This window comes from Malaclemys terrapin, chromosome 3 (assembly GCF_027887155.1).
Source record: "Malaclemys terrapin pileata isolate rMalTer1 chromosome 3, rMalTer1.hap1, whole genome shotgun sequence".
NCBI lineage: Eukaryota > Metazoa > Chordata > Testudines > Emydidae > Malaclemys > Malaclemys terrapin.
In genome coordinates, this window is record NC_071507.1 from 52,493,266 (window position 1) to 52,515,934 (window position 22,669).

General features: G+C 45.8%; 1 protein-coding gene across 1 annotated transcript in view; it reads left to right on the plus strand.

Moving 5' to 3' along the window:
• Positions 1–22,669, plus strand: part of DNAH14 (dynein axonemal heavy chain 14) — a 468,480-nt gene that overhangs the window by 217,533 nt on the left and 228,278 nt on the right. The window contains 3 exon segments of the mRNA XM_054022851.1: positions 563–652; positions 961–1,095; positions 10,020–10,235. Of these exon segments, the coding sequence (XP_053878826.1) occupies positions 563–652; positions 961–1,095; positions 10,020–10,235 (441 nt within the window).

A 22,669-nucleotide genomic window follows, 5' to 3' on the forward strand; every position in this document is an offset into this window, starting at 1 on the left:
GATATTATAGTTAACATGTTTCATGTCTTAGGAGTTAAGTTGTGTACAGTATTATAATTCAAGTAAGTGGAAATTCTGAGCATGTCTTTGCCCATAGAAAATAAAGGGAACTCTTTTTATGAAGACAAGGTCATGACACTGAAGGACTAAGTAAAAGAAAGAAACAACTAGGTTAATAATTTAATCTGTTCCATTTTATCTGTCAATTTGAGCTGTGCTAAACCGGATGCATGTGATATTTAAGCATTATAGTTGGAATTGCAATTAATCAGAGATTTCTTTATGATATTGTTAATTGCATTCTAGCATGCATCAGAAACATTTGTATGTTTTTAGGGGATACAATAACCTATTTTATTTATTTAATTTTTTTTTTAGGAATATTAGCCCCAGGTATTGTGGAAATCACCTACTTTTCTAATTTCTTCTGCTTCTGATACTGCTGCCTTCCTAAAAATGTTTTCAGGAAAATGCATTTACCGCAGAAGCAGTCACTTTACCTTTTAATTTCTTTTAAGTACTATTACTGTGCTAACTGTGTGATTTTTTTTTTTCATCTTAGAAATCAGTAGCTGTTGCAATGCAACAGTTATGTTTGCAGCCTTGGGCATCTCAGATAGAAAAAGTTTTACAGTTTCACAATCAAATTCTGGTAAGTACAGCAGAACATTCGTTAATATGACAAATGCCTTGAATTTGAGGTACAAGTCCAGAGATTCTTTGAAGATTTGTGACAGAATCCAAAAGATCCTAATATAATCACATGCCTATTGAGAACTACAAAATTGATATTGTAGTAGAAAGAAAAAAATATTTTTCAGAACAAAATCAAATTCATATCAGAATTCTAAACTTGCACACATGCTAAATCATTGAAATTTTTTTCTAAGAGTCTATCATTTTAGGGATAAGCTGCAATGCCACTGAGAAATGAGCTGATCTTTGCAAATGTGTTTTCAGGCTCGGGTTGGTGTGATGTTAGTAGGCCCTACAGGTGGAGGGAAGACAACTGTTAGAACAATTTTAGAAAAAGCCTTGGTAATTTTACCAACTTTATGTTTGGAAAAAATTTCAAAAAATGATGCTGTTTTGCAGGTAAGATATTTGAATATCTGCCTTTATATGTTAGTTTTAAGCTGCTGGTTTTAGTTTAATTTTTAATGTTGAAGGGCATTTATTTTAAAGCCTGGTTCATAATTCTGCATAGATCATAATTTTTCCAGCAAACTAATTTATCAGTAAAGATCCGTATTTGTTTCTCTTTTTAAATTGAGTGCTTTGGGAAAGTAATACGTTAATATTCTGGGGAGAGTATTTTGAAAAGTGCCCAAGAAAGTTTGATGCCCAGCTCCCATTGAAAGTCAGTAGGAGTTGGATGCCTTAAGTCTCTTAGGCACTTTTGAAAATTGCACTCTGAAATGTGAGGGTGGGAAGACCAAGTTTCCTCACTATACTCAATCTTTGAGCCTCAGGCCTGGTCCACACTAACCCCCCACTTCGAACTAAGGTACGCAAATTCAGCTACGTTAATAACGTAGCTGAATTCGAAGTACCTTAGTTCGAACTTACCGCGGGTCCAGACGCAGCAGGCAGGCTCCCCTGTCGATGCCGCGTACTCCTCTCGCCGAGCTGGAGTACCAGCGTCGACGGCGAGCACTTCCGGGATCGATCCCAGAAGATCGATTTCTTACCGCCGGACCCAGAGGTAAGTGTAGACCTACCCTCAGTCCTTGACCTAGGAAGACCACCCCTGTACCTGAGAGGTAATTTGTTCTTCATGCCTATTCATTCAGACCTTGGCCTTTCTATTGATTGCCACTATTGTGTTCAAATATATCAGTGATATGGGCAGTTGTCTACTTGGAAGCGGACTGAGACAACTTTTAGTAATTACAGATCATTGCGAGATTTGAACCAGTAATAACCTAGTAATGAAACACTTCATGTCTCATTACCAATTCCCTGAATCATCTAGTCCCCTATTTATTGTTTAGAATTAATTAGTCAGACATACACTTTTCAGCTAAGAAAACTGAAACAGATCTGTTTATATTTCAAAAAGAATACATACTTTATGCTCCCATTTTTATTAAAGAATGTCAATATCTTGCAGTAAAATTTAAATTTTTGTAGTTAGCCTTTTAAAATGTAAATTATTTTAGATAAGGGATAACCCAGTAATAATCTTGCAATTAAGAATTTATTGCATGATACTGAACCACAAAAAAAAATCATATATGGTGCAGCAAGACTTAGCAATGACAAATCTGGAAGTCAATGCAACAAAAGATTTATGTAAAGACATCTGAAGCATAAAATACTCTTCTTTTTTTATACAAATATTTTACATTTAACTGCTAATTCATTAACATGAGCTTATTCTGGTCTTTTGGGTAAGTACCCATTTTTTTAAATTGGCCAAAAATTTACTACTACTTTGAGTGCTTGCTCATGTCCATTCCACTGTAAGTGTGTGCTCACTACACGCACCGGGGCTGGAAGTTTTTCCCTCAGTGGTATCCACAGCGGATCGGCTCTGGCACCATCTGGAGTGACGTGCATATGTGCCAGTATAAGGACCACTGCCACCCCCCATTCAGTTCCTTCTTACCGCCAGTGATGGTGCTGGAACATTCCATTGCCTTGGCAAGTTTTTGACTCTTCCAGTGTTGTTTCTAGTATTTTTTGCTGTATATAATTGTGGAGAGTAGTTTCTAGTGTAGTTCGTATTAGTTCCCTTAGTGTAAGTATAGAATAAGTTAATTAGTCTCCTACGAGACTTAGCCCAGGGACGGTGCATGCCCCAGTCCCTGGGCTTCAAGCCTTGTGAGCACTGTAAAAAAACCTATGTCCATCAGCAGTCCCCACCAAAGCTATCTGAAGTGCTTGAGGGAAACCCACATAAGCGACACGTGTCGCATTTGCAAAAGGTTTAAGCCGCACACCAAAAAGGAGTGAGACATTTGGCTTCGAGCGCTCCTTATGGAGCCAGCCAGATTGGGCTCGGCTACAAGCACCTCTGCGTCAGTGCAGAGTGTGGCACCGGCCCTGACCTCCAAACAGCGCCGATCCCCATCCCCAGTACCTGCTAAGAAGCAGAAGAAACACACCGGGATCGGGCAGTCTCACATGTCTTGTAAAGGGAAAGAGAAAGCCGGAGGTGAGCAAAGACCCATGTGGGACAGCTGATCCCCTCTAGAGTGCAGCCAGGCTCCAGCATCACCGGCTGATCTATCGAGCTCCCTCTGGGACCTGCCCACCACCCTGGGAAGCAGCAGAGGCACCCGGCACCTGGCAGAGCTATCCACCCCAGAGGACGTTCAGGCTGCTTAAGGACATATTGTCCTTCCCAGTGCTGCTGATGCCTGTGATAGAAGTTGCCCGCTCGAGAGGCAATCCTGCCCTGGGGCCCTTAAAACGATTCCCATCTGCACGGCACCGCTCCCTGGCACCACCACAGGAGGTATCCCCCCAGCAGTCTCCAGAGCTGTGCTGTCTGCCCTCCAACACAAGCCAGCTGGCCTGCCAGAGCTCCCAGCACCGCTCCCTGGACTCCAGGCACCATTCTTCAGAATCCCAGCGTCGTTAGCCAGCTATCTGGCACAAACCTCTCAAGGCACACTACCAGTCTGCAGAGGCCTGGCACTGGTCTCCTGAGTGTCTGCGTTACTCTCCAGACTCATGGCACCGATCCCTTGAGTCTCAACGCCGGTCTCTGAATCGACGGTACCGGTCTCCAGAGGCCCGATGGCAATCTCTGGAGTCATGATGGAGGTCTCTGCACTCCCGGTCACTGGAGCCCTGGCACCATTTCCAGAGTGTGAGGCATCAATAACCAGGCAACCATCATTGATCCACCAAGTGCTGTCACCGGAGACCCAACAACGAGTTCTGACTTCCTGGCACAGATCCCCAGGGGATGAGGATAGGGACAGCCAGCATGGAAAGGGCAAAGAGGCGGTAGTGGTACCACCAGGGGGGAGGGAGGGGTAGCTCAGTGGTTTGAGCATTGGCCTACTAAACCCAGGGTTGTGAGCTCAATCTTTGAGGGGGCCATGTAGGGATCTTGGGCCTGCTAGTGAAGGCAGGGGGCTGGGCTCGATTACCTTTCAGGATCCCTTCCAGTTCTATGAGATAGGTATATCTCCATGGTCCCCAAGATGAGTCTCTTCCTTCTCAGTCTCGGAAGCGAGGAGCTCGTAGTGCCCGTCACCTGCCGGTTTCATCGGGATTTCCCCCGGAACTGCCAACAAGTGCTTCGCCTCAGGGCCAGTGACGGCTCCATGGCAGTTCTGGAACCCTTGGGAGTTCCCTCAGATATTGGAGCTTGTGCAGTGATCAGTCTGATCACTGCTTCTGAGAAGCGATTGGCGACAGTTTCCCGTCCACCCTAGGACTCAGAAGAGGAGTTGGAGCAGAGTGTCCAGTGGTAGCCGGCCTCAGCCAAGGCTCCCCCGGCAGCAGAAACGGAGTTGGTCGACCCAAATCCTCATCCTCTTCACTTGATAAGCCATTGGCAGGGCCCTCCCATATGATTCCCCAGGACGATGTCAAAGCTCAGCAGGAGCTACTTAAGAATGGCAACGAATCTGGGGCTGGGGGTCGAGGAGTTGTCAGAACCTTCCGACACCCTATTTGACATATTGAGTGCAGCGGCCCCTTCTAAGGTGTTTCTGCCTGTCCACCAGGAGGTGGTAAAGTTAATCAAGGCCTTGTGGCAAATTCCCTCCTCCCCGTCCCTGCCCCGCCCCCCATCTCCAAGCGGGCGGAGAGGAAATACTATGTCCCAGCTAAAGGCTTCAAATACCTTTCCACCCTCCCCTCCCTGAGCTCTTTGGTTGTATCCGCTGCCACTGAACTTGACAGGCAGGGCAACCTGCTTTGACTCCTAAAAACAAAGACGCAAAGAGGCTCGATATGTTTGGCAGAAAGATTTATTTGACTGCCGGCCTCCAATTGCGAGTGCCCACACACACAGCCCTGCTTGGCAGATACGATTATAACATTTGGCAATCTGTGGCCAAGCTTTTGGACTCTTTGCCAGAGGGCTCTAAGCAGGAGTTCCTGGGCATTCTCAAGAAGGGCAAGACAGTGGTGAGGGCTACTCTCCAAGCAGCCTCAGATGCAGTGTACTCTGCAGTCAGGACTGTGGCTTCGGCCGTGTCCATGAGAAGGGTGTCTTGGCTATAGTGGTCCATGCTCCCAGTGGAGGTTCAGCAGTTGACCCAGGACTTCCCCTTTGATGGCCTGGCACTATTATCGGACCAAGCAGACAACAGATTGCATGGTCCAAAAGATTCCCGGGCTACATTGTGCTCCTTGGGTCTTCACACGCCTGCGCCTGCAAGAAAGTGGTTCAAACTGCAGCAGACCCAGAGATTCGGGAGCCAGTCCAGGTTGGCGTGCTACCGTAAGACGGGCCAGGGCTATAAGTGCTGCCAGGGTCAATCGCTGACTACCTCTGCTCAGTCGGGCTCCACCCACCACCAGCCTGGTAACAAGCAGACATTTTGAGGGTGTGCCCAACAGCAACCTCCCAGTCTGCAACTGGAATCCGATGCCTCTTTTATTTTCCAACCGTTTACTGCCCTACCTCCTTGCTTGGGCTTCTATAATATCAGAGCAGTATGTGCTTAGCCCTGTGGCGGGGGAGTATACCCTCCAATTCCTTTTTATCCCTCCCTCCCTCCCTCCTACTCCCTCTTCAGGGACCCTTCTCACAAGCATCTGCTCGCTCAGGAGATTCAAGAACTCCTGTGGGTGGGAGCCATAGAGGAAGTTCCCCAGCATCTGAGAGGGAAAGGATTTTACTCCTACTGTTTTTTTATTCCAAAGGCCAAGGGGGGGTCTACGCCCCATTCTCAACCTGCAAGACATCATCAAATATCTCAAGAAGTTGAAGTTCTGCATGGTCTCCCTAGCCTCCATCATCCCTTCCCTGAATCCTGGAGACTGGTACACTGCCCTCGACCTGAAGAATGCGTATTTTCATATTTCGATTTTTCATGGCTAAAGAAGGTTCCTACAGTTTGTAATCGGGCAGACCCATTACCAGTTCACAGTGCTCCCATTGGGCCTAGCGACAGCACCAAGAGTGTTAACAAAGTGCATGGTAGAGGTTGCAGCCTACCTCAGACATAGGGGTATCCAAATCTACCCATAGCTCGACAACTAGCTTATCGGGCCAGTCTAGGGAGCATGTCCAATGCAGTGTCGCGGTGCTACAAGCCATCTGCCACGCGCTGTGCCTGTTGATAAACTAACAAAAATCAACATTGGTCCTGGTGCAGAAGATAGAGTTTATTAGAGCAGTTTTCGACTCTTCCCAAGCCAGAGCTTTCCTGCCAGAAGCCAGGTTTGAGGCAGTATCAGATCTGATTGCCCAAATCACTGCCCACCCACTCACTACAGCCTGGACCTGTCTCAGACTGCTAGGACACATGGTGGCATGCATTTATGTTGTCCAGGACACAAGACTACGCCTCAGACCCCTCCAGATGTAGCTGGCATCACTTGGATAAGCTCCTCACTATCCCGCCACGGGTACTCACTGCCCTGCAGTGGTGGTCCAACCTTGATCTGGTGTTGGAAGGTGTTTCGTTTGCGACTCCACAACCCACAGTGTCCCTGGTGTCAAATGCTTCTGACCTTGGTAGGGGAGCCCACCTCGGTACACTCAGAACAGACATCAGGTCTATGGTGTAGAGAGGAGCTGTCACTTCACATAAACATCAGAGAGTTCAGGGCCATCCACCTGGCTTGCTTAGTGTTCCTTTCCATCTGTCTGGTTGAGTAGTGCAGTTATTGACAGACAACACGGCCTCCATGTTCTAAGTCAACAGACGGGGGAGCTCGATCATCGGCCCTTTGTCAGGAAGCCCTTCACCTGTGGGACTTCTGTATCCAAAATGCTATCCACCTGGAAGTCTCCAACTTCCCTGGCATCCCGAACACTCTGGTGGATCACCTCAGCGGGTCCTTCTTCTCTCACCATGCGTGGTCCCTCCACTCGGAGGTCATCAAGATGCTCTTTCAGAAGTGGGGAGCTCCCCAAGTGGACCTGTCCACCACCAGACAGAACAGAAAATGTCACCAGTTTTCCTCTCTGCAGGGTCTCGATAGTGGCTCGCCATCCGATGCCTTTCTCCTATCATGGACAGGTGACCTGATGTACACCTTACTGCCAATCTCACTGATCAGCAAAGTCCTCTTGAAGACCAAGAGGGACAAGGCGTGAGTCATTATGATCGCCCCGGGTTGGCCTCGCCAGCATTGGTTCAGCACGCTCATGGACTTAGCGGTAGCAGCCCCATGGACTTGCCAACTGCTGGGACCTGCTCTCTCGGGATTATGGACAGTTACTGCACCTGAATCTCGCCTCTCTCCACCTCACAGCGTGGATGCTGCATGGCTGAATCTTGAAGAACAAGCCTGCTCTAGTCAGGTCCAGCAGGTTCATTCAGAAAGCAGAAAGGCCTCCACCAGAGTGACTTACCTGGCAAAGTGGAAGCGCTTCTCTTGCTGGGTGTCGGAGCAGAATATCTTTCCAGTCCACTCGTCACTACAATCCATCCTGGATTACCTGCTTCACTTAAAGCACCAGGGCCTTGCCTTTTCATCGATCAAGGTGCATTTGGCGGCCATATTGGTCTTCCACTCTTGCATCCAGGGTCGATCAGTATTCTCACACAAGATGACAATCAGATTCCTGAAAGGCCTTGAAACACTTTTCACACTGGTCTGGGATCCAGTTCCCCAGTGGGATCTCAACCTGGTCCTCTCCAGGCTCATTGGCCCTCCCTTCGAGCCTCTGGCTTCTTGCACTCTTTCACACCTGTAATGGAAGGTCTCATTCCTTGTAGCTATTACGTTGGCGAGGCGAGTCTCTGAGATTAAAGCTCTTACGCTGGAGCTCCCACACACGGTGTTCTACAAGGACAAGATAAAACTGTGTCCCCGTCCAGCCTTCCTGCCAAAGGTGATATTGCAGTTGCATGTCAACCAGGATATCTTCCTCCTGATATTCTGTCCAAAGCCTCACGTTTTCAATGAGGAGAGGCATCTACACACCCTAGACATCAGGCATGCGCTAGCCTTCTACCTGGAGCGCACCAAGCCCTTCCGTACATCTACTCAACTCTTCATTGCGGTGGCTGATAGGATGAAGAGCCTTCCAGTGTCTTCTCAAAGGATTTTGTCCTGAATCACCACATGCATCCGTACTTGTTAGGAGATAGAACAGGCTGTGCCCCCACCGATAGTGACAGCTCATTCCATAAGAGTTCAGGCATCATCAGCCGGTTTCTTGGCACATGTCCCCATCCAGGACATCTGCAGAGCTGTGATGTGGTCATCGGTATACACCTTCACGATGCATTATGCCATCACCCAGCAGGCCAGAGACAACTCTGGCTTTGGCAGAGCTGTCTTGCAATTGACACTCCATGAACTCTATCCGCTCCGGAGGTACTGCTTGGGAGTCACCTACAATGGAATGAGCAAGCACTCGAAGAAGAAAAAACGGTTACCTTTCGTAACTGTTATTCTTCAAGATATGTTGCTCATGTCCATTCCATGATCCACTCTCCTTCCCCTCTGTTGGAGTTGCAGCAAGAAGGAACTAAAGGGGAGGCCAGTTGTGAGAGCACCAGAGAGCAATCCCCTATGGATGCTACTGAGGAAAAAACTTCCGGCACCGGTGCATGTGGTGAACACATACACCTACAATGGAATGGACATGAGCAACACATCTCAAAGAACAACCAGTTACAAAAGATGAGTAACCAGGGATTTTTTTATATTCTTCCATTAAAGAACAAATTTTTTCTTTTAAAATTTCCATGGATGTTTGGTTCTCACAGACCTGACAGACTAATATATCAGCAGTGGTTGTGCAAGCTTTCCCACACACTTTAATCTAAGTCTGCAACAGGTCTAGCTGTTTCAGTCCTAGGCTACTAGAATTGTGTGGTAGTTTTACAAAGAAGGCAGATGTCAAGTAGGAACAAGGTATAGACCACATATTTATTTTCACTTATGACATGTAACAAGTTATGAAGCCAGGCCTCCAGAGTCTATGGCTAGTTCATTAACCCATTGCGCTACCTAGCTCTACTTTTGAATAAGAAAACAAATATAAATTCTAATCAACATACTGAGTGTGAAAATAAATGTCATACTTTGTTGTCCGGTGTTGTGTTATTTTGAAGCTTTACTATCATGAAGGTTAGAATATTTTATGCTCACATTTCCACCATATCAAAAAGAGCTGTTCCTAAATTAATCTTCAATAGAAAAACTCAGATTGGTAATGTGGCTTTTCTAATATCAGACTTACTGTGTTTAAAAACTCCATAAAGCTTCTTTATGCTGTTTGAATGTAAATTAAACACACTTGTGGTGCGTTTCAGACCTTGTTGCCGAGCTCCCTGAGTCCCTTATGAAGCTAATGGAAGATTTGACTGAGGCCTGGTCTCCACTGAAAAGTTAGGTCAACCCAGCTACATCGCTTAGGGGTGTAAAAAAGAAAATCCACACTCCTGAGCAATGTAGTTAAGCTGACCTAACCCTCGGGGTAAACAGCGTTTACTGTTTACTGGGTCAAGAATTCTACCGCTTCTCAGGAGGGTGGATTACCTACACCAACAGGAGAACCCCTACCATTGCTGTAGGGGGAGTATCTACACTGAAGCACCACAGTGGTGCAGCTATGCTGCTGTAGCATTTCAAGTATAGACAAGCCCTGAGTAAGAACTCAGGGCCAAATTCAAGAAGGTCTTTATGTGCATATTTGAGTTAGTCCATTGAAATCAGTGGGACTGCTCACATGCTTAAAGTTATACACATGCATAAGTACCTTGCTGAATCAGGGCCCCACTAAGAATTGTTAGATTTGACCCTTTGTGGTATATAAATGATGGTGCCATCTGTCCTAGTCATTAAGGCTGAAGGCCTTATAATTGAAGTAGAATTAAGCTAATAGTAGTTTATTCTGCAATTTAAAAAAATCTTTACCTCAGAATGCACCGAAGAAAGGAAAAGTGGATACTTTTGTAATAAACCCAAAGTGTGTCAGTGTTGGTGAGCTGTATGGACAGACTGATCCTAATACTATGGAGTGGTCTGATGGATTATTGGCATCAGCAGTTCGAACATTTGCAAAACATTCAACAAAAAAATCTAAAAAAATGGAGGCAAACACTGATGCAGCTACAAGAATACAGGATGCTTACACGGTGAGTTCAGTTGTTATTTTAATGATTATAAGGAATATGTTAGTCTTGCATGACCTAATGTTTACTTGTAAATTGGGCCAGCTGTAGGGTTTTGAGAGTCTGGCAAGGCTATTATTTGGGCTCTCTACCCCCTAAACCTCTCCTTTCACCGCAATAATCCTCTTCTTTCCTCCTTATTCTTTCCCACCAAGGAGGATAGCCAGCAGAATGTCAATTGATGCTCTTTTGGCCAAATTTTATTCCCACTGAAATCAGTAAGAGGTTTGCCTTGACTATAATGGGATCAGGATTTGGCCATCAGAGAGCTGCAGATCCTAATCACATGTAGAATTTGGGACTGTCCCACAAATTTGGAAGCCTCCAAAAAAAAAAAAAAAAAAAAAACAAAAACAAAAAACAATGACCCTGTTTTAGATGCAAGCGTTGTTGGTTCCAAAAGAATCTTTGCTTTTAAATCTTCAAGCTGCTATGTTTAATAAATGAAATTTGTGCTGCAGAACTCCCAGCTCCGTGGGGGCCTGCCTAAATTATGGCAGCCTTCTGGGGCTTTCCTATGGGCTATTGCACTGCCCAGAACCTTGGCAGTACTCTGTGCAGTGGCCCTGCCCCTGACATGCCCTTACACCAAAACTTGTTGAGGGGGTTTTGGAAGGAAACTTTACAGCTTTGTTCCTTAATTCTTGTACTAAAGGAATCTTCTCACAGCCCGAACGGGGACTTTTAAAGCTCCTTTAATCTTTGGTCCTTTTAACTTGTGTAGAGAGGATGGGATGGGGTTGAAGATCTTACCAAATATACTTATGGCCCAATCCTACGGGTAAAATACTTTGTGGCTTATTGCTGTGTTCAAAGAAGTTCCTCTGAAGGGTAGCAAGTCCTGAGCTAAAGCAGCAAATACTATATACAATGGAGAAGTCAGAAATGCATTTATATATCTGGTCATATGTGATGTTCATGTTTTCTGCATGTGCTGTGTTTTGCATGAGTCAGTGATATGGAGCTAGTAATAAGGGTTTGTACATGTGCATAGGGGGCTTGCTTACAGTTAACATTTTTTGGCAGTTGTCATTTCTTGCAATTGGTTAATATTTTTGAAAACCAAACACAAGAAATGTAAATTAGTAAATCTAGAGGTAGAAATTAAAAAGCTCCCCACTTCACTCCAAAGTTAAAAATTTGAAATAAACTATTGCTGCATCGCTGTTGAGATTGAAGCCATTAATCCTTCAACTGCATGACTCTAGTTTGCAGGATCTCCAACTTCCACACATATAACAAGTTATCTCAGTTGGCACAAGAATCACAAATCTAAGGGAATAGATGGACTCTCAGATTTGTGTATGTTACTTTCCTGAGCTGAGTGCTATTATATATTTGTATATAAATGTATACATGGTACAAGTATATTTTATCTCCTAACACAAGTAACTGCATAAGGCCAATTCCTCCTGGTCTGAAGGTGAAGTAATCAGTAGGTTTGAATGGCTGAACAACAAGAAACCTGGAATCTAGCCCAAAGAGTATCTTTTTTTTTTTTTTTTTGCTTTAACCTTATCACCTCCAAAAGATCCTACAGTTCTAGTGTCTCTCTGGTGCACTTCAGGTGCACTTGTGCCCTTGGCCTTTGATCAGAGATTTTTGGTAGCAGTGCCCATTGTGCTCACGAATGTGCCCACACAACTTCATGCTCTGCACTGAACTTATATGAGGTAAACCACCCTCAGTTCCTTCTCAACTGCCTTTGGCCCAAGACAGAGTCAGCACTTCCTTCAAGGCTATGTCCCCTTCTCTTCCCCCCCCCCCCCCCCAAATAGAAATTAAGCTTAAATTACTAGAGATGGAGCAATCTTTACATCCAGCTTTGGATCCAGAAGCAGAGGACCTTCCTGTACACAAACTTCCCAATACAACTAGTGCTCTGTCCACATCAACATCTCAGTCACCAGAGACCAGTGGAGAGAGAGGCGGTACTGCAGCACCAAGTACATGTACAGTACCGAAGTCCTCATTTACATCTGTCTCTAAGCAGAAGTAGGTAAGGAATGAATCTTAATAACAATCTCGATCACCATCTTACGAGAAGGCTATAGAAATCTCAGGTCCCAAGGGGAGTTCAATGCAGGCTCCAAGTGAGACTGGTACTGCAAAGGCAAAGAGTAGTCAGACATCTAAGATAGACTTGGTACTGAGTTCGGATACCTGTACCCAGAGCGGCAGAGACAGGGTTGAAAAGACCAGCCTATCCCTGAACAATAATCAGTACCTATAATAAGAAAATCAACAGTACCAAAGACTGCTCACCTATCTACAATACTGAGGAAATCCCATTCCAAGTGCTTAGTACCAGGTGCATCAGTACCAAAGCTGTCCTCCACAGGTTCCCACTCAACTCAATCTTTGATGGCATCAGTACTGCAAGAGTTTAGGTACCCTATGGATCTGGAAAATATCTTCTGAGCCAGAGTCTCCTCTCTTAACAAGTGAAGGCTTGTCAGTGTCAAGACTCTCCCAGTCACTGATCCCTCTGTCACCCAGAGCATCACACTGGCCCTTATCTACTCCAGAAGCCAAACAGCTGTCTCCCCCCCTTAGAGTATGTAGAAGAGGACTCATCAGACTCTCAAATTTTGGTGCAAATTTCCCCTACCGATTTTAGGTCACATCGCTCTCCCTCCTATACGGATGTATTATAGGAGGATAGACCTCAAATGACTCCCACGTGGCAGGTACACAGATGGCTGCTTCCACCTATGCCATTTGAGCCTTGCTGGGAGCTGTGGGAATTCTATCACCAAAAGTTTATCTCAAGGTCCTCGCAACTCCAGAGGGAGCAGAGAAGAGCCAATTCTTCTCAACCCCCTTTACCACCACTTATGCTAGAGGAAGAGATCTTTGAGGAACAAGACATAAGGACTAATAAGGATAATATTTCCTCATCATCTCCTGGTGTAGCTCTCATGCCTCCACCACCTTCTATGGTGGATGACTTAAGGAAGTTTCACAAGCTGATGGAGCGGATTACTGACACTGCAGATTCCATTGGAGGAGGTTCAAGAGTCCCACCATAAACTCCTAGATATTTTATGCACTTCAACATCTATGAAAAGTCCTATTCCAGTCACTGAAGCTCTTATGGAGTCTGTTAAGACAGTTTGGCAAACCGCTCCTGCCATAGTGCCTGCCTGCAAGAGGGCAAATAAAACCTATTATGTTCCAGCTATGGGATTGGAATTTCTATTTTCTTCACATGCTATTTCCCTGATGAAAGTCAGTGACTAGCTTGTGTTGTTTTAACTTCCAGGTATCTCTGGAACCTTGAGCTCCTACCAAGCTGATCTTCTGTGGTAGTAGCGGAGGCAGACAACATAACTCAAAGTCCACCCCACTCAGTAAGGACCACAAGAGGCTCAGTCTTTTTGGTCATACTGTATAACCTCAGAGTTACAAACTAATCAGTTAACCACACACCTCATTTGGAACTGGAAGTATACAATCAGGCAGCAGCAGAGACACTCAAAAATATAGTACAATATTGTGTTAAATGTAAACTACTATAAAAAAGGGAAAGCAGCATTTTTCTTCTTCATAGTAAAGTTTCAAAGCTGTATTAAGTCAATGTTCAGTTGTAAACTATTGAAAGAACAACCATAATGTTTTGATCAGAGTTACGAACATTTCAGAGTTATGAACAATCTCAATTCCTGAGGTGTTCGTAACTCTAAGGTTCTACTGTAAATCCTACACTTCAGCCACACTTCAGTTCAGGATAGCAATCCAAATGGCTCATGGCCAAATATGACTATTTAAATGATAACAAATTCAATTCTTTTGTTGAGCATCTGCCAGAACAACATCAGGACCAGTTTAAGTCCATTATACGAGATGGTCAATTCCTGGCAAAGACATTGCTCCAGGCTTCCTTAGATGCAGCAGATACTGCTGCATGGGCTATCTCCACTGCAGTGGTCATGAGAAGAGCATCTTGACTACAGCTGTCGGGCTTTACAAGAGTGGTTCAGAGTACTGTCAAAGACCTTCCGTTTTACAGTCTTTGTGGACTTTGAGGACTTGACGGATACAACTCTCCACACTTAAAAGGACTCAAGAGTCATGCTGCAATCTCTAGAGATTTACATTCCTGTAAATAAGAGGAGATTTAGTAGTTCTCAGATGGTGCAAGTAGCATGCCCAGCCCCATATTCAACATATCGTAGACCCTCTGAACCCCCGGCCAAGAGACGAAAAAAGAAACCACCTTCAGCTACATCTCCTCCAAGTGACAGTTTTGATGGCTTGGTCGAGAGTCTCAGCCCTCCAGTTGACAAGGTCTTACCAGCTGCAACATCTTACCCTCCTCCCTCCTTTTCGATGCCTCCTTTCCCTTTTTCAGGATGCATGGGAGCATATGTTAGCTTACTGAGAGCAGGCAGCAGGCCTAGGGCCTGGGGTCAGAGCCATAATCAGTCATTGGGAAGCAAAGCCAAGGGTCAAACCGGAAGGCAGGAACTGAGTACCAAAGCCAAGGGTTGAGCCAGAGTCCATAGTCAGGAGCCAGAGCCAAGAGTCATAAACGGAGGTCAGGAACTGGAGCAAGCAAGATATCAGACAAGGTGAAGAACAGGAGTACTTGTGGCACCTTAGAGACTAACAAATTTATTAGAGCATAAGCTTTCGTGGACTACAGCCCACTTCTTCGGATGCATATAGAATGGAACATATAATGAGGAGATATATATACACACATACAGAGAGTATAAACAGGTGGGAGTTGTCTTACCAACTCTGAGAGGCCAATTAATTAAGAGAAAAAAAAAAAAAAAAAACTTTTGAAGGTGCCACAAGTACTCCTGTTCTTCTTTTTGTGGATACAGACTAACACGGCTGTTACTCTGAAACTTGTCATCAGACAAGGTGGGGTTCAAGGCAGGGGGCAAAGCAGGAACAGAGTAACGCAAGAGCAAGCACAGTGTGCATTGAGAAGCCAGTGAGCTGCTGCTAGCTTAAGAGCCAGCCTGCTGGCCTCTACAGCCAATCAGATTGCGTGGCTAATCAGGCAGCCTGTTGCACTGATGACGCTGCCCATAGACTACCTCTGTTGCAGGCTGTGAGTCCTGACTGCATATAACATGAGGCAAATGGGTTTTGGAAGCCATAACATCTGGTTACACTATCCATTTCAAATCTATCCCTCCTACTTCTCCCCGCCCCCTTCCCTCTTCATCCTGTCTTACCATCAATTGCTAGAGCAAGAGGTGACCGACCTCTCTTCTAAGTTTAGGAGCAATAGAACCAGTTTTTGCGCAACACTGGGGAAGGAGATTCTATTCAAAGTATTTTATGATCCCCAAAAAGGATGGAGGCCAATTTTAGACCTCAGGTCTCTAAATAAATATGTAAAGCAACAAAAATTCAGAATAGTGACCCTTACAGCAATAATTCCTTCATTAGAAATAGGAGATTTCTGGGTCAGGAGTTGCAAACCAGACATATTTTCATGCCACTATTCATCCTTCACAAAAGAGGTTTCTTTGTTTTCTAATAAACAAGGAGCACTACCAATACAGGGTGCTCCCTTTCAGCCTATCTTCAGAGCCAATATTTTCAAAGATTCTGTCTGTAGTTGCCGCTCCCTTGTGTTGTCTGGGTATAATTGTTTTCCCATACCTAGACCATTGGTTGACAGATTCTATCAGGAAGTGTCGATTTCAGTAAAGATCACATGTTCCCTGTTTCACCGTCTAGGCCAGGGGTCAGCAACCTACGGCACGTGTGCCAAACACGGCACGCGAGCCGATTCTGAGTGGCACGCAGCTCCCTGCCGCAGTCCCGGCCCCCAGCCTCACTCAGCCCCCCCGCCCATCATTCTCCCCTGTGGGGGCAGGAGACAGAAGCTTGGTTCTGCGGCAGCCAAGCTTCCCCCTCCCCTGCTTCTTCCCCCAGCGTGGTGCTTTCCAGCCCCGCCTCCTCTCCGTCCCTGGCCAATCAGCTGATGGCCCTAGCGAGGGGGAGGGGGAAGAACGGCAGCATGCACACAGCTCCGTAGAGGACGCAGAAAGAGGTAGGGACGGAGCCTGGGGGAAGGGAGTGGAACAGGGCATATCCCTTCTAGCCCCCTGCCTTGAGCCGCTCAGGGCAGGGGGCTGGGAGCAACCCCACGAGCTGAGCACCCCAGGCTTCTGCCCTGCACCCCCCACACCTCCCAGCCCTCTGCCCTGAACCCCCCACCCCAACACACACCCGGCCTTCTGCCCTGCACCCCCCCACACACGCAGCCCTCTGCCCTGAACCCCCCACACCCCAACACACACCCAGCCTTCTGCCCTGCACCACCCACAGCCCTCTGCCCTGATCTCTGAACCTCCCCACACACACCTCAGACTTCTGCCCTGAACCCCCTCCCCCAGCCCTCTGCCCTGACCCCTGAAACACCCCTTCCCCCAGGTCTGATGTCCCGGCCGCAGGCCCTAATCAGCCCTCTGCTGGCCTAGGTGAACAGAACCCCAGGCTGGCAGCGAGCTGAGCAGGCTGGTGGCGTAATATCAGCATTTTAATTTAATTTTAAATGACGCTTCTTAAACATTTTGAAAACTGTGTTTACTTTACATACAATAGTTTAGTTATATAATATAGACTTATAGAAAGAGACCTTCTAAAAATGTTAAAATGTATTACCGGCACCCGAAACCTTAAATTAAATTAGAGTGAACAAATGAAGACTCGGCACACCACTTCTAAAAGGTTGCCGACCCCTGGTCTAGGCCTTCAAATGAACATTAAAAGTCTGTTTTGACTTCACTACAGCATCAGGATTTCATAGGCACTTCCCAGGATGCAGTGACAAACAGAACATACCTGCCGTCCAGCAGATTTCTCATACTAGTGAATCTCATATCAAAGTCTCAGAGCAGTCCTCAAGTAACAATAAGAGATTGTCTTCAACCGCTGGGACACATCATCTTGCATCTGTGTAGGGCAGCATGCCACATTACATCTCTGAGGTGTGCAGAGATGGCTTCAAACTGTTTACAAGCAAAGCAAACACAGTCTAGGCAGGTTACTGGCTGTTCCCCAATGGGAACTATAATCACTCAACTGGTGAAAGGACCCAACCAAAACCTGTGCAGATGTTGTGTTCTTGCACATTCCCCCTACTATAGTGATAACATCATATGCTTCACTTTTGGGTTGGAAGGGTACATCTGGGACATCACAAGGTACAGGGAAAATGCAGCTTCTCCACATCAATCTTCTGCAATTGAGAGCTGTCAAAAATGCTTGCCAATGCTTTCTGCCTCTAATCAAGTCAAAGTCATTAAAGATAGTGACAGACAATGTGGCTGTATTGTATAAACCGTCAGGGAGGCGCACATTCCCCATCTGTCTGTGCTGAAGCGATAAAAAACAGGAATTGGTGCATAGCCAACCAAATAGTCATCTCAGATTCTTACCTTCTGTCATAACTATAAAGGGAAGGGTAATAGCTGTCCTGTGTACAGTACTATAAATCCCTCCTGGCCAGAGACTCCAAAATCCTTTTCCCTGTAAAGGGTTAAGAAGCTCAGGTAACCTGGCTGGCATCTGACCTAAAGGACCAATAAGGGGACAAGATACTTTCAAATCTTGGGGGGGGGAAGGCTTTTGTTTGTGTTCTTTGTTTGGGAGTGTGTTCGTTCTCCGGGAATGAGAGGGACCAGACATCAATCCAGGTTCTCCACATCTTTCTAAACAAGCCTCTCCTATTTCAAACTTGTAAGTAAATAGCCAGGCAAGGCGTGTTAGTTTTCCTTTGTTTTTCTCAACTTGTAAATGTACCTTTTACTAGAGTGTTTATCTTTGTTTGCTGTACTTTGAACCTGAGACTAGAGGGGAGTCCTCTGAGCTCTTTAAGTTTGATTACCCTGTAAGGTTGATTTCCATACTGATTTTACAGAGATGATTTTTACCTTTTTCTTTAATTAAAAACCTTCTTTTTAAGAACCTGATTGATTTTTCCTTGTTTTAGATCCAAAGGGGTTTTGGATCTTGATTCACCAGGAGTTGGTGGGAGGAAGGAGGGGGGATGGTTAATTTCTCCCTGTTGTAGATCCCAGGGGGGGGTTGGAACTGATTCACCAGGAGTTGGTGGGAGGAAGGAGGGGAATGGTTAATTTCTCCTTGTTTTAAGATCCAAGGGGTTTTGGATTTGTTTTCACCAGGGATTTGGTGAGGGTTTTTCAAGGCTTCCCAGGGAGGGAATCCATTGATGGTGGCAGCCGAACCAGAGCTAAGCTGGTAGTTAAGCTTAGAAGTTTTTCACGCAGGCCCCTACATTTGTACCCTAAAGTTCAAAGTGGGGATCTCAGTCCTGACACCTTCACACTATTCAGACTGTTCATGGCAGACAACCTCAGCAGACATTTCTTTCTAAATTACAAATGGGAACTGAACTCCGGTGTCCTCCGCAAGATATTCTTAAGCCTGAGGATTCCTGGAGGTCTATCTGTTTGCTGCGGCAGCCAACACAGAAGGGGGCTCTCCCTAATTCATAGGAGTCTGTAACACAGTGGGACTCACCCCTGCGGTGCCTCCTGCTGGTTTCTGTTGGGAATTAGCTCTCCAGCTGTTGGCACGCCCTGTGCAGGCCGGTGTCCCGCTACCGCTTGGCCCCAGTGCCCCTCCCGGACCCAGTGCCCTGTTGTCTGGGGTGTTGTCCCCTGGCAATAACCCCTCACAGCTTTGGGTCTCCCCCTCCCAGGGGAACCCCCACCCACTATCCCCACTTTGCCTCAGTCTTGGCTACTGCCCAGTCTCCATCTAGCCCCTGTTCACTGGGGCAGACTGCAGTATAAGCCACTCATCACAGGCAAGGGGGTTTGAACCTGCTGCCTCTGCCTACCCAAGGGCTGCCCCCTGCAACCCAGTACCTAATAGGCCTTACCAGACCTGCAGCCTGGGGCTTTCCTAGGCCGGAGCTCCCAACTCCTGTGGCCCTTCCCCAGCCCTGCTCCCAATCTAGATGTCTGGTTAAGCTCCCTGCAGCCAGGCCCTTCTCTCTCTGAATGCAGAGAGAGTGTGTCTCTGGACCTCTAGCTCACAGCCTTTTTATACAGGCCAGCTGAGGCCTGATTGGGGCATGGCCCTGCTGCAGCCATTTCCCCAATCAGCCCAGCTTTTCCCCTGCCACAGCCCTCTCCCAGGGCTGTTTTAAGCCCTTCCAGGCTGGAGCGGGGGACCACCCCGCTACAGAGTCATAGAATCATAGACTATCAGGGTTGGAAGGGACCTCAGGAGGTCATCTAGTCCAACCCCCTGCTCAAAGCAGGACCAATTCCCAACTAAATCATACCAGCCAGGGCTTTGTCAAGCCTGACCTTAAAAACCTCTAAGGAAGGAGATTCCACTACCTCCCTAGGTAACCCATTCCAGTGTTTCACCACCCTCCTAGTGAAAAAGCTTTTCCTAATATCCAACCTAAACCTCCCCCACTGCAACTTGAGACCATTACTCCTTGTTCTGTCATCTGCTACCACTGAGAACAGTCTAGATCCATCCTCTTTGGAACTCCCTTTCAGGTAGTTGAAAGCAGCTGTCAAATCCCCCCACATTCTTCTCTTCTGCAGACTAAACAATCCCAGTTCCCTCAGCCTCTCCTCATAAGTCATGTGCTCCAGCCCCCAATCATTTTTGTTGCCCTCCGCTGGACTCTTTCCAATTTTTCCACATCCTTCTTGTAGTGTGGGGCCCAAAACTGGACACAGTACTCCAGATGAGGCCTCACAATGTCGAATAGAGAAGAATTATCACGTCCCTCGATCTGCTGGCAATGCCCCTACTTATACAACCGAAAATGCTGTTAGCCTTCTTGGCAACAAGGGCACACTGTTGACTCATATCCAGCTTCTCGTCCACTGTAACCCCTAGGTTCTTTTCTGCAGAACTGCTGCCTAGCCATTCAGTCCCTAGTCTGTAGCAGTGCATGGGATTCTTCCATCCTAAGTGCAGGACTCTGCATTTGTCCTTGTTGAACCTCATCAAGTTTCTTTTGGCCCAATCCTCTAACTTGTCTAGGTCCCTCTGTATCCTATCCCTACCCTCCAGCATATCTACCACTCCTCCCAGTTTAGTGTCATCTGCAAACTTGCTGAGAGTGCAGTCCATGCCATCCTCCAGATTACACTGCTCTACAGCCAAAATGCTTCTGAAATAAATGTAGTCAAACTTTACTAATTCTGGGTCACTGAGAACGAAAATGATGCTTAAAATTATTGATTGGCTCTAGTTTTCAAGATATGCTATTGGGTCAGTATATACGACCCTTGACTTGGGAATGGCGGAGGATAAGTGAGTTATAAAGGGAAGGGATCTCAGTTTAAACCAGAAATGACTAAAATACATCTTTGACTGGATCTATGAATAAATCTATGACTGGGTTTGGACAGTACTTGCTTTTTAGGCAAAACAATGAATGATGCAATCTGAAGCTGGTATTGCATCATACATGATATGAATTGCATCATGTTATTCCTAGAAGTCATGGATGATGCAATCATAACTAAGCTTACATCACTCTGCTGAACAAATTGCCCTATATCAGCTCTAGAAATCATATATGGTCATGCTCTCTTATTTGTCAGTGTTTGATTTTGCAAAGGGACACATTTCTGTTTAGCCAAAGTGAGCAGAGATGCCTCATACTTGTGTGAACAGTGCAGATAACTTCTGCATTGCACTCAGAATTTGATGGTCATGCAGTCCATATGAAGGAAACCTATGACAACATGAAACAACTTTTGAGGTGCATAAACTATGACCAACATCAGTGGTAGCTTTGTGGCGATTTGAAGGTTGTTGCTCTCTTGCTTGGTCTGCAGACTGGATACACAAAGTACTGCTGTTTTCTCTGTGAATGGGATAGTCGTGCAAGAGATTCCCACTAAATCAAGAAAGATTAGCCACTCCAACAGTCATTGGAGCCTGGGAGGAAAAGTGTTCAGCATCCACCACTTGTTGAATCAAGGAAGATTTTGTTACCACCCTTACACATCAAGCTGGGTCTGATGAAGAACTTTGTCAAGGCCATTGACAAAACACAAGCAGCTTTCAAGTACCTCCGTGGAAAATTTCCAAGGTTAAGTGAAGCTAAGATAAAGGAAGGTGTCTTTGTTGGTCCTCAGATTCGTGAACTTCTTCGAGATGATGCATTTGACCATGCACTGCGTGGCAAGGAAAAGACGGTATGGAAAGCCTTCCAGTTAGTGGCAATAAATTTTCTTGGAAACAACAAGGCAGACAACTACAGGTTGTTGGTGGAAAACCTCCTCAAGGCATACAAAAGCCTTGGTTGCAACATGTCACTAAAGATATATTTTTTGCACTCTCATCTAGATGTTTTTCCACTGAACTGCGGAACAGTGAGCGACGAGCATGGCGAGCGATTTCACCAGGACATTGCAACAATGGAGAAACGCTATCAGGGCAAATGGAGCCCATCAATGCTTGCAGACTATTGCTGGACAGTGACAAGAGATGCTCCATTTAATGAAAACAAGAGACAAGCCAAGAAGCGCTGAGTAGACACTGAATAGGACTAAACTATGTACAGAATAGTTTTTTGCCTTTTGTTTCATAATATATTTTATTTATATAACCCTTTTGTTGATTTTTAAAGTGTTACATAAGCAGGACAGGTGAAATATTATCATGCAAAGCAACCATAAACACATGGAAAGACCTAGGTTTACAATTTATGATTAAAATTCTACTATCTACAAAATATAGACATAAAATGTAAAAACTTAAATATCTTAGAAACAGTAGCCAATCAGTTGTTTTAATTGTCATATTTGAATTCAGCACATCAAAATACATAATAAATAGCACATTGTATCTCTGAAGCGGATGACTTCTCAAAAATTGTAGACCAGTGTTATTAATGAAGATATTGAACAAAACCGGCCCCCGGACCGACCCTTGGGGCACTCCGCTTGATACCGCCTGCCAACTAGACATGGAGCCATTGATCACTACCCGTTGAGCCCGATGATCTAGCCATCTTTCTATCCACCTTATAGTCCATTCATCCAGCCCATACTTCTTTAACTTGCTGGCAAGAATACTGTGGGAGACCGTATCAAAAGCTTTACTAAAGTCAAGGAATAACACATCCACAGAACTAGTTATCACCTCATAGAAGGCAATTAGGTTAGTCAGGCATGACTTGCCCTTGGTGAATCCATGCTGACTGTTTTCGATCACTTTCCTCTCCTCTAAGTGCTTCAGAATTGATTCCTTGAGGACCTGCTCCATGATTTTTCCATGGACTGAAGTGAGGCTGACTGGCCTGTAGTTCCCCGGATCCTCCTTCTTCCCTTTTTTAAAGATGGGCACTACATTAGCCTTTTTCCAGTCATCCGGGACCCTCCCAATCGCCATGAATTTTCAGAGATAAATACCAA